Genomic DNA, 11,201 nt, shown 5'->3' with positions numbered 1-11,201 from the left:
GGTGGCTTGCACTTGGCCTTTGGTGACAGGTTTATCAAATTAGACAAAGTGCTGGGACCTCTGACAAACCCAGTTCAGACAAAACAGTACTGATGCTGCTTCTAGTGCTTCTTATAGCTATTAATAACAACATAACTTCCTCAAATTCAATAGCAGGTAAGATGATTCATGGTTCATCAAACGGCACTGTGAAAATTCATGATTAAAAAACTACAACTAGCTTTAAATCCATAACTATAAATCACTGGTATATAGTAAGAATATAACTAGCTTTAAATCCATAACTATAAATCACTAGTATATAGTAAGAATATAACTAGCTTTAAATCCATAACTATAAATCACTGGTATATAATAAGAATAAACATTTTATTACTCTACTTATAATACAGTAGCAAGACTATAGTAAGTGTTGTGTCCAAGAGAATCGATATTGATGGAGTGTCTCTCTATCCTGATGTTTCCATGGTTACCCAAGCTTCGCTGTCGCTTGCTAATGCACCTTTTTATTCCATTAACTCTTATCCGAACTTGCGTCATCCTCTGCTGTGACTTCACTATAGTGATGTGTTGTCTGGGAAGAAGCAACAGCCGGCAGCTGGTTGCACTGGCCTTTATTATCTCTCCTGTCTCCAATATAGAAGCATTGTACCCTAACACAAGCTTGAATAGCTGCCAGCCTGTCTGGAATACAGTCAGTCTTTTAGTTCTCAGCACAATAACTGCATACAAAAGTCCAGTTTCCAGCAAGGAGTTAGATGATTAAAATGATTATTGAAAGTATATTACAATAATAAAATGATTAAAAGTTTGAGATCTTACAGTTATAAGTGATTACAAACAATAACAACAAAAACAATGGCAAAAGTGTATAATAACGGTATTGCAAAAACAAAGCTGCCTCATACAATTGGGGGGATGATAAGAACGAATATTCGTATTTCTAATGATAATCTATAATTGTTAATAATGTAAATACGTATATAATCACTTATAACCTAAAGTGCTACTGAAATACTGATGCTACATCTACTGCTTCTTGTAGTTATTAATATCAAAATACTTCTACAGCAGGCATGTATTTCATATTACAAAAATCAATTTGACCCCAAAACACTGGTGAGGTGAAATGAGCCCTTATACAAGTGTCCCATAGTAAAAGCATAGCAAAGTGTAATAAAGCATACTGAAAGCATGGTCAAGCACAGGGAAGCATTGTAAACAATAGTGAGGCATGGTTAGGCATATTAATAGACATGACAAAACCAGGGCAAGCTGTGGTAAATGCATAGTATAACCACAGGACTAGCACGGCAAATCTGCAAAAATACAGAGGAAAAAACTGCCAATAACAAGGAAAACAATCTGAATTAGCAATTGTTTCCAAACACGTGCACTCTATACAGCCAATGGAAATGCACGACAGGGAGAGTAACAGAATTATTCATGAGCTTTACTTTATGGAATCGTTTGCTCTGTTAGAAGATGCATATAAACAATCTGCTTTTGTTTTACATGGGAAAAAAAAGCCCTAGTAGTGTTTCACAATACAACTATGAAAACAACCAAGTGTGTTTTTCTAACTCCCAGCAATTGAATTAGCACTGTAAGTCATGGCAGCTGTATTTACTGCACTGCACTCTCCTCTGCTGGGTTTTCATCTACTGTGGCCCAGAATCCCTTGTGTGTGTGTGTGGGCAGTACATACTGTTTTTGTAAAAGACTAAGAAATAAAGCAAATTTGTGGACTTTTTGAACTTTCTAAAATTACTCTATTTTGTTTGTGGCAAAAGTCCCCAAATTGTTAGTTTAAATATCTGTTTGTTTACGTTTTCTTAAAATAGCATAGTCGTGGTCTTTACTTAAATAAGTCTCATGAGACCCACTTCTCCTGTTTTTAAACTTATCTATAATTGCCTCACTTAAAAAGTAACTTGAGACATGGGTATGAAATATCCGAGCTATCTTAACATGTTTCTGTTCACTTTGATTCATTCTGATTCATTCATGACTCAAAGGTTTAAAGCACCAGTGTGGCCTATCAGCCACTTTTCAGTACAGACGGCTCCCCAGAGTGCATGCAGCCAATCACCTCGGCAAGCACACCTTCATCCAAATCCACTCGGGCAGCATGGCAGAGATGCTTAAATGTATGAGTCATTCATCGGTCTAGAAGCTAAAACAATGTGGCAAGGAAATGGTTCGTTTTCACTGGTCAACCCCTGCAACGGAACGCTATTGATTGATCAGTAGAATATAGTTGTGTGCTAACTGTGAAGACTTTCCCAAATAAAAGTAATTAAACATGCTGATATTTTCAACAATAACACACAAGCCCTCTTAGCAAAAAACAGCCACTTTTCCAAACATATACTTTAAACAAACACTGCACTTCCAAAGGGTTACAGGTTGTTAATCACAGTACAAGGGTGTCACAGCTTTATCATTTTGAATACCATTATTGTTGGTGCTTCTTGCATTATATACTGTACTGGTCTGGATATCTCAAATTCCTACCAGCTCACAATAGCTGTAATGTAGGAAAAGAGGAAACAGATTGTGTTTCTGACCAGCAAAACAGGATATGGTATTACAGTTCCCCGTTTCATCAACAGAAGCTTGTGTTTTTGATTGTTCGGAGGTGTTCTTTACTGTTGTCACAAAATCCATCCTGTTTTCAGATATCTACTGTACTGTATAAAACAACAACAGCACCCCCCTGCCTGCATTGGAGCAACAGAAAGACAGCCGTAGGAGTGTGTGATAAGGAAAGGCGTTTCAGCACATCAGCAGTGTCCACTGTTCTACACAAGTCAGGAATGAACACAAGCTCTGATGAAAAGACTACGGGCTACATTCTCAAAACCATTTGCTCCCAATTTTCATGAGGACAATTTTTACAGTTACCATTGTAGGAAATCACCTAATAAAATTACCAACTCAGAAATAAGCAACTCTGACATTTCATTTAGGGGTTTGTGACTAATCTCAAATAGTTTATTATTTATTTTAAAAATGCAAAATATGTGTTTTTTTTGTTGTTTTTTTTTATCTCTTTCAGTGAAAAAAAGGGCTAATGATGACTTGGTGTACATAGTTCTGAGGATTTAGCCCTGTATTTATTTTAGAGAATCGCTGTATATGACCTGTCATGATCTCACCTATACAGGCTTGTGTTGTTCCACTGATATATTTGTCCCTATATGACTGGACTGGTATTTGTTGTTGCATTATTTGGGAGTCTATGCACAGGTATATGTGTTGTGTTACTGTATTTGGTATGTGTTGATAAATTATTTGAGAGCCTATGCACAGGTATATTTGTCTCTGTATTACTGTATTGGTATTTGTAGTTTCAATGAAAAAATACACTTCAGTGCAAGGCTAGTCTAATGTTATTACACGTGAATGGATTTCCTAAACACCTGAAGGTTAATCCTTGCAATTATAACTGTATTTAGCCTACTAGAACAGACAGTCCAGATGCACACTACAAGTAAGTTTTAGAAGATTGCCTCTCATGTATTTTAGTAGCACGCTACCGCCGCCTTGTGCTACTCAAGGTCGTTACCCATTGCTGAATCAATCAAGGCATGACTCATACGATTTTATAATTATGTTGGCAAAGCAGATGCCGCGGTGTGTTTTCTGGTGCAAACGTGTTTGCGGCACGCTGGAACGGGTCAGTAAATGCGTACTTGCCCCTTTCTGGTGCATTGGGTTAGTTCGCTTGTGAAAGTCACTGTGTGGGTTTTGCGAAGCTGAGCCAATGTTTTTACTTCCTGCTGCTGGACACAATTCTGATGATTTGTTTTCGTTTTGTGCACCTCCATGTGCCCGGCCCATGTGCAATTGCGTGTAGTCTCCCCTGCCCCTCTGTGATCAGCAACAGCGTGCAGGCACACAGGGCTGGAAGTATTGAGACAAGCAGACCTCCCATTTTTAACGGACGGTGATCAGGTACATTACAGATGACGGGGGCTGTCAGCAATCTTAATGATTTTCTCATTCGAGGGTGTTGAGGATTTGTTTTTCTTCCAGTCTCATAATATCAAGTGACACGGACACAGAGAATACGAGAGCACTCGTGCAGATGCTAGTACTTTCTGAAGCGGAATCGGTCTGGCAATTGGAAATTAGAAATTAGTGCTGGCAATCGCAAAACGTTTCGAAATCAGAGTGACACCCAGTGCGTTTTATTTTAATATACAACCGTGAGCTTTCCCGTTCCGAGAATTCCTTCAGTGCGTCGTTTATTAAATTAAAATACAAAATAAAACAAGGGAAGCGATTTTAGAAACTTCAAATCCATAACAACAACAACAGCAACAAAAACATGGGGAGCACTGCGATGGACACGAAGAAAAAGAAAGATGCCACGACGAAGAAGAACCAGAAAAAGAGAACGCTGCGATTAAACATGCCAGTAAGTAAAGAGGAGCGGCGGTGTCCACATTACTAACACTGCACGGCTCAGGAAATGAGAACAAAAAAACAACAGCGTTTCAGAACTGCATTAAAAAAGGCTTTCTTTTATGTTCAACTTCTGCTGTAGGTGGGCGGGGTTGTGGTGGTTATGGGGTGTTAGGAAGTGTTGCTGTTTTTAAGGTGATTAACCCTTAAACATTAGTATGTAAGGTACATTTAACCTGTTTGCATTGAAATGTAAATACACAATTATTTTAGTGGGCGGGGTGTATTATTTTTTTTTTTTTTTTCTAAAGTCATTTATTCAACTAGAGGTTGAATACTCCATTTGACATTGAAAAATACCCTGAAAAAAATGTGAAGCTATGTTTTAGGGTTAAGAAAATAAATAATAATTCCCCCTGGTATTATTTAATTAGTTTGTATTTTACCTTTCTGTTTGTGTAGTGACCTTGCATGTTTAGACAGGTTGTTGCAATTGCAGATACTCAACTGCACAGAGCAATCATTTCAATGCACGGCTTTACAAAGCCTGGGTCTGGGAAGGACTGAAGCAGTCGCCTGTGCAGAGACTCGAGCAGTTAGTTTAATGCAAAGGACTAGTTCACAATAAACAACAATACAAAATACATTCAGAAACAAGAACTGTACGTATGCTTTTTTAAAATCTCCAATTGCTATACAGCATCTCCAGTATACAACCCAGTGTAGTTAACCACTTAATATTAAATGTTTATTAAATCATATGCTAATTATAAAATCGCATGAGCTTCAAGTTAACGTTTACAAGGGGCTAGTTTAAACAGTATCCATTCATTAACGGTTTTTTGTTTGTTTGTTTCTCTTAACCGCAACACCAATTCTCATATTAAGTGTCGCCAATCAGAAACCTAATTGGACTTTGCTCTTAAATGTAATATTATTAGGCTGGCAAGAACCCTACCCTAAATCTTTCCAGCCCTGAGATTGGAAGCCACAGGAACAGATGCCTGGGTTTAGAGTTGTCACGTCTCGCGTGGGGTACACTTCAGCATCAGGAGCATTCAGAGTATAAACTCTTATCACTGTGTCTGTGATAGAACTGCCCTGGTGTGTGGAGTCCATTCCTCCTCCACATCTGCACTGTTACTGTTACCAAAGTATTTTTGCCTACAGTAGCTACCCAGTTAATCTGTTACATGTGAATATGGTGGGTCCTTTGTGCACATGTTAGTAATAACTTGGGTAACACTTTGCATGAAGTGTCTCTAATTACTGTGTATTTACATTGTAGTAACATAGTAAATACATGTGCACACTGTAATTACAATGTAATTCTGCACCGTTACAACCAGGGATTGGCAGCTTGTCTGGCAAGAGTTATCTGTGTCCTTGGCAGTGAATAGGTCTAACACGCACACGCATGTAATTGTATAGATCTTCCATTTTGTTTGTCCGTGGTCAAGATGTTGTTTTTTTAAATGTCTGTCACACTCTACATGGTGCTGACCCCTGGGTACAGCACACTCAATGCGTACCACTTTGTGCATATCTGTGAGAACACAACCATACCAGGAAAGGGTTAGGGGGTTAGGGTTAGGGGGTTATGAACATGTAGCTATGGTGATGTCACCAGTAAATTATGCAAATTAGTACTATTGAATACTTTGGTAATGTGTTCCGAACCTTTGAAGGTCAAACTATACCCTTTGTTATAGCCTGACACATCAAGCACATTGCAGCTATGTGTAAGTACAGATGTATTTACTAAGTTACTACTATGTCAATACACAGTTATCTGAGACAATTTAAAGTGTTAACGAAAAATCTTGATGAACGGAGTGTGTGTGTGTGTGTGTGTGCGTGTGCGTGTGTGTGTGCGTGTGCGTGTGTCTGTGTCTGTGTGTTCCAGGGACATTGCGTTCACAAGGATACCTTGACTGCTTGACTAAGCAACAAGGACAGTTAGTCAGTCACACACACACAGCCACAGACAGGAAACACAGCACCTCCTGATTTGAATCCAAATGACTTTCCTTTCCTATACAGTTTGGGCTGGGGTGGTGTGCCGTAATAAAGCTTAAGGTTGACCGTTGCAGATACTGTTTTTTTAACATGGCCCATGTTAAACTTAGAAGATACTGTTTTTTTTTTGTGATGGTGTTTCTAAAAGCTACTGTATGCCTGTGGTTTCCGTTTTTAGTGCAAAACAGAGAAACTTATCTGGAGCTTAGCATGCAAGGTCAGCACTGATAATAATATTAAAGGCTTGCATGTCTGCTGGGATGCTCTGAGCATGTTGTTTGTGGTTCTACATTGGTAATAATATTAAAGGCTTGCATGTTGTTTGTGGTTCTACATTGGTAATAATATTAAAGGCTTGCATGTTGTTTGTGGTTCTATATTGATAATAATATTAAAGGCTTGCATGTCTGCTGGGATGCTCTGAGCATGTTGTTTATGGTTCTACATTGCCACATTGTCACATCCTTTGCATTATGATAACTGTATACCTGCTGTAGGCCTGAGCCTGTTGGACACATGCCGTTGAAATAGAGTTTGAAATATTTGCTACTGAACAATCACACGGGAGGATTGCACTGCCAACCTGCATGCAGGGAACACAGCAAGTCTCGGACAGTCCCCGAATGCTGTGTTTTTAGTCAGAATATTATTGCAATATTTTATTTATTAATATTTATTCATGGTGAAACTCGCAATGACGTTTAAAAGCAGGTATCAGAGTGAGAGGTACTTACAGTGCCATCAACATCCAAGAGGAATAGTTATTCATAAAAACATTCCATTAACAATGCAATAATAAAATACTTGGAAGAAGTATAGCTTATTTGTTTATACTGCAATCAGCCTTCAAACAGAAATACAAAGGCTGTCATGGCATTGTATGCTTAGCAATCAATTATGAAATCATGACCATGTAAAGTTTGTTCTCAGAGAAGCAGTGGCAGACAGAACTGCCTGTTCTAGCTGATAAGAGCAGTATGAGATTGAGACTTCTCCCCGCGACTGTATACCACTTTCATACCAGCTCTGATATCTACCCAAACAAGAAGCATCTCATTCTTTGAATTTCTTCCAGGAACAAACACACCCGCTTGTATAGTCTGACCTTCACTTTGCAGATTTCAGAATTGCTTTAATGTGCTTGCTTGCTTGGTTTTGTTTCTTTAAACATGCTTGGGGCTTGGTAGCACAGTGTGTTTATGCACTAGCAATTCATACATGGAGACCTGGGTTCAATAAACGATTAGAGAAAGGTCTTGACTGGGTTAAGCTTAGCCCTGGGTGCAAAGTGCATCACAACTAATATGTAGTCTGTGGAAGACTGAAAATTCCACAGAAGTCTCAAACTCCACGATAGCCGAAGAATCCGCGGATTCTCTTACCTGTAGGATAACTTACTTTCATTGTGTGAACCGTAAAAGAGAAGTTTAAATGTAACTGTTAATTCTGCAAATATAGCCTTTAGATGTTTTTGTGATACATGATACATGTCTTGGTGTTATATACCCACAGAGATGATAAACCTTCATTTTCTATGTGTTGAACTTCACAGGTGGTGTGAAATTTCACTGCTCGGATTACAGGCATGTCTGACTGCGCTCATAATAGACCCTAGAACTGTAGCATGTTGATTTAGAATGTATCAGATGACATAAATGCAGCTTGTGTTCTGATTTTTTTGAAAAAAAAGTTCATTTAGTAATGGAAATATAACCCTTATAACTTTGTTGCAATGCAGTTTGTCACACACATTGTGCTTGCTTGACAGTCACAGCGTGTCCAGAGTGCCTTGTTTTTAGGTAGCATGTTTATAGAACTGTGCCAGTCCCAGCAGAAACGGACACATTGCAGGATTGTTGGTAGAAAGAGATTGCACAGATTGACTGGAGGTTGGATTAAAGCCTTTAACTTTCTTATTGTTATTTCTGAAATATGTACAGTAGTGTGCAGCACACCTCAGAATTCACCATTTATATCCTTTATATACCTACCTGCATGAAAACCTCTAGGGGTGAGACTTTCAATTCGGTCAGTACTCTAATATAGAAACAATAAGCACTTGTGTGAAAATGTTAGACCACTTTGTGCTTTAATTAGACATCTTAAACAGCTTCTAAAAAGTCTCATGCATTTTTCTATTTGTGGTTATGTGTGTCTTATTAAAGTCATCAATTAAATTAGACAATGACTAAGTGCCTATTTTGCCAGTTTTCACCTGATTTTCAGTTCCAGTGGTTTGATTGTTTTTCGGATACATTTGAACACTGCTGTAAGTGACACACTAATCCCTGGGCATCCTGCTTGCAGGTGTGTGATGTGTTGTGTGAACACCAGAAAATTCTCCAGTCCAGTGAAACAAACGTCAGTAAAGGAATAACCTCCTTTCTGTATAAGTCCTGGGATCTGAAGTTAGTCCCATCATTTATAATATGGCATGAGATCATGCATGTCTCATTCAAAATAACTGGTGTGGAATATGTGATTTCAAACTGCGATCGACCCCAGTTAAACCCCTAAAGCCATTCTTGCAGGGTGTGGTATCGTGCTTGCAATAAGTCCATATCCAGCCAGTCTGGCCGTTGTGCCTGTTTCTGTTGTATTATGGGATTTAGTCATAGTTTACCCTGCTGCCTTTTTCATTAAGCAGTCCTTCACATGCTTTCCAGCCAGCGAATAGGCACTGTATTGATGTTCTTTAACAAGTACCTGATTGATGTACTGTAGAAGTGCCAGTTGCATGATGTGACATAATACACACAAGTACCAAAGGATTATCATAAAAAGCAGCACATGCATTTTTTATGAGGCTCTGTTGTATCACTTACAACCAAAAATAAAATTAACATACTTCTGTACTGCAGTAAACATCTTACATGACTTAGTATGGGGATGCATTGCAACCTATCCAGAGGTAAAGGATACAGACTCGTCTGCAGCTTGGAGTGCTCGTTTCTGTTAATTGAGTTTGTAAATGTTATTTGGCCAGGCAGGCTGAGAATACAGACTTAATGCTTCAGTTAATGTACACGAGACGAGGAAAAACAAAACTGAGAGAAATGTTTCCAAATCCAGGACTTTTGCATGTGTTTAAACTTGCCCTTACCGGTAGCTGATGCCTGCAGAGGTGATCAGTGGTTTGTGTGGCTCCCTCACAGTCATGCTTGGACCTCTTCTTCACTCAGCAAGCTACCACACATTAATTGTGCCAATTCTAAAAAAGGAGGTTTGCATGGTTTTCATAACTGCATGGTTCCCTTTCAATTCAAATGACAACCATTACCAAATGGGAAGAGCCTCTCTGACTGACTCAATCACTGAGCATATATAAAAAAGCTGCCCTATCGGGGCCCTGCTGAGAGGGGGAAGTCCCTCCCACCTCCTGTTGAAGAGGGACGTCCTCACAGTAGCACATCACCATTTTCTCTCTCACTCCACTGAGACAGGTCAGATTGCATTTGCTTTCTTGTTCCAAAATTGGCTGGTTTGTTGGGTTTTACCTGCAAATTTATAAAATTCCATGGTAAAATCGCGCTTTTGAGCATTACTAAGTGTGCTCTCGTCTAATTCTCATGTCAGTTTACTAACTAGAGCTGGTTTCGACCTGTCTTATGAGATTGGCAGCGGCCATTGCTCTTTTTTCACTGCACGAGGCCTTGTGTAGTTGATATACCGTGTGAAGAGCTGTTGTGGCACTGTAAGGAGACTCCGCGGGCTCGCGGCGCCGTCCTCTATGCCGATTTAATTGGTCACAGCAACCAGAAAAAAAAACGAACAAAAAAACAGCTCAGGCCTAGTGCCTCTCTCAAGCCTCAGGCTTTCCTAGCGCGGCTGTGCTTGTCCTCGGCAACCATGCCGACTGGATCGGCTGCATACCCCGACATCGACCGCGGTTTTTCCCGCCGACTCGCGAGGTTGAGAAAAACAGCGCCTACCTGGTCCCGATTGACTCGGCACCGGTGTAAATCTCTTCAGAGCCCCCTACAGCCAGGCACCGACTGTGCCTACCATCGGCACCGGCCTTGTAACAGGTCCACTCGGCACCGACTGTTCTGCATCGAAAGTGCTCTCCTCGGCGTCGTTCCCCGCACCGATTGATTCGGCACCGGTGAACTTCTTCGGAGCCGCTACAGCCCGGCACCGATTTGACTCGGCACCGACCGCACTCTTTTCAACACCGATTCCGGCACCGACTGATTCGGCACCAATGAATAGCTTCGGGGCTGTCTACAGCCCGGCACCGACAGCGCTCTTCTCGATGCCGATCCCGGCAGCGACTAATTTGGCACCGTTGAATCGCTCTAAAGCGTCTACAGCCCGGCACCGACCACGCTACTATCGGCACTGAGTGCAGCAGCTTCACCTGCAAAGTCATGTCGGTCCATCGACTGGGTCCTCCTCTGTGTTCCACCAGTGTGACCAGTGCACGGCAAAGCTGCCCAGGCAAGACGAGCACCAATCCTGTGCCAGATGCCTAGGGCCAGAACACGCGGCCAAAGCACTGGCAGGTGAGCTGGACTGCTCTCCCTGTAGGAAGTTCTTGAGGAGAACTAAACGACGGAGAGCAGCCCTATCCCCAGCAGAGTCTCTCTCCTCAAGCCATGGGAGAATGAGATCAGTGGTCCAGTGCTCCGCTGAGGTCATCCAGGACCCTGCCTGCTACAGTGACCAGGGAGCTCTCACACACACCTGGGTCACCCTCCCCTTCCCCACCACTGGTACAGAGATGCAGACACCTCTCAGGGGAGGCGAGATGGTCACTGCCGAGGCAG

General features: G+C 40.9%; 1 protein-coding gene across 4 annotated transcripts in view; it reads left to right on the top strand.

Annotated features, from left to right (window-relative positions):
* The first annotated feature begins 3,691 nt into the window (after positions 1-3,691).
* LOC121310040 (5'-AMP-activated protein kinase subunit gamma-2) overlaps positions 3,692-11,201 on the top strand; it is a 130,609-nt gene continuing 123,099 nt past the window's right edge. For 2 of the 4 annotated variants that reach the window (XM_041243255.1, XM_041243272.1), the window contains exon 1: positions 3,692-4,426. In XM_041243255.1, coding sequence (XP_041099189.1) covers positions 4,337-4,426 — 90 coding nt within the window. In that variant the 5' untranslated portion in view covers positions 3,692-4,336. The remainder of the gene's footprint in view (positions 4,427-11,201) is intronic. The other 2 variants (XM_041243250.1, XM_041243263.1) reach the window with 2 other exon arrangements.

Source organism: Polyodon spathula, chromosome 3 (genome assembly GCF_017654505.1).
Source record: "Polyodon spathula isolate WHYD16114869_AA chromosome 3, ASM1765450v1, whole genome shotgun sequence".
NCBI classification, from domain to species: Eukaryota; Metazoa; Chordata; class Actinopteri; order Acipenseriformes; family Polyodontidae; genus Polyodon; species Polyodon spathula.
The sequence above is the reverse complement of the archived record's forward strand: the minus strand, read 5'-3'. Positions and strand labels throughout refer to the sequence as shown.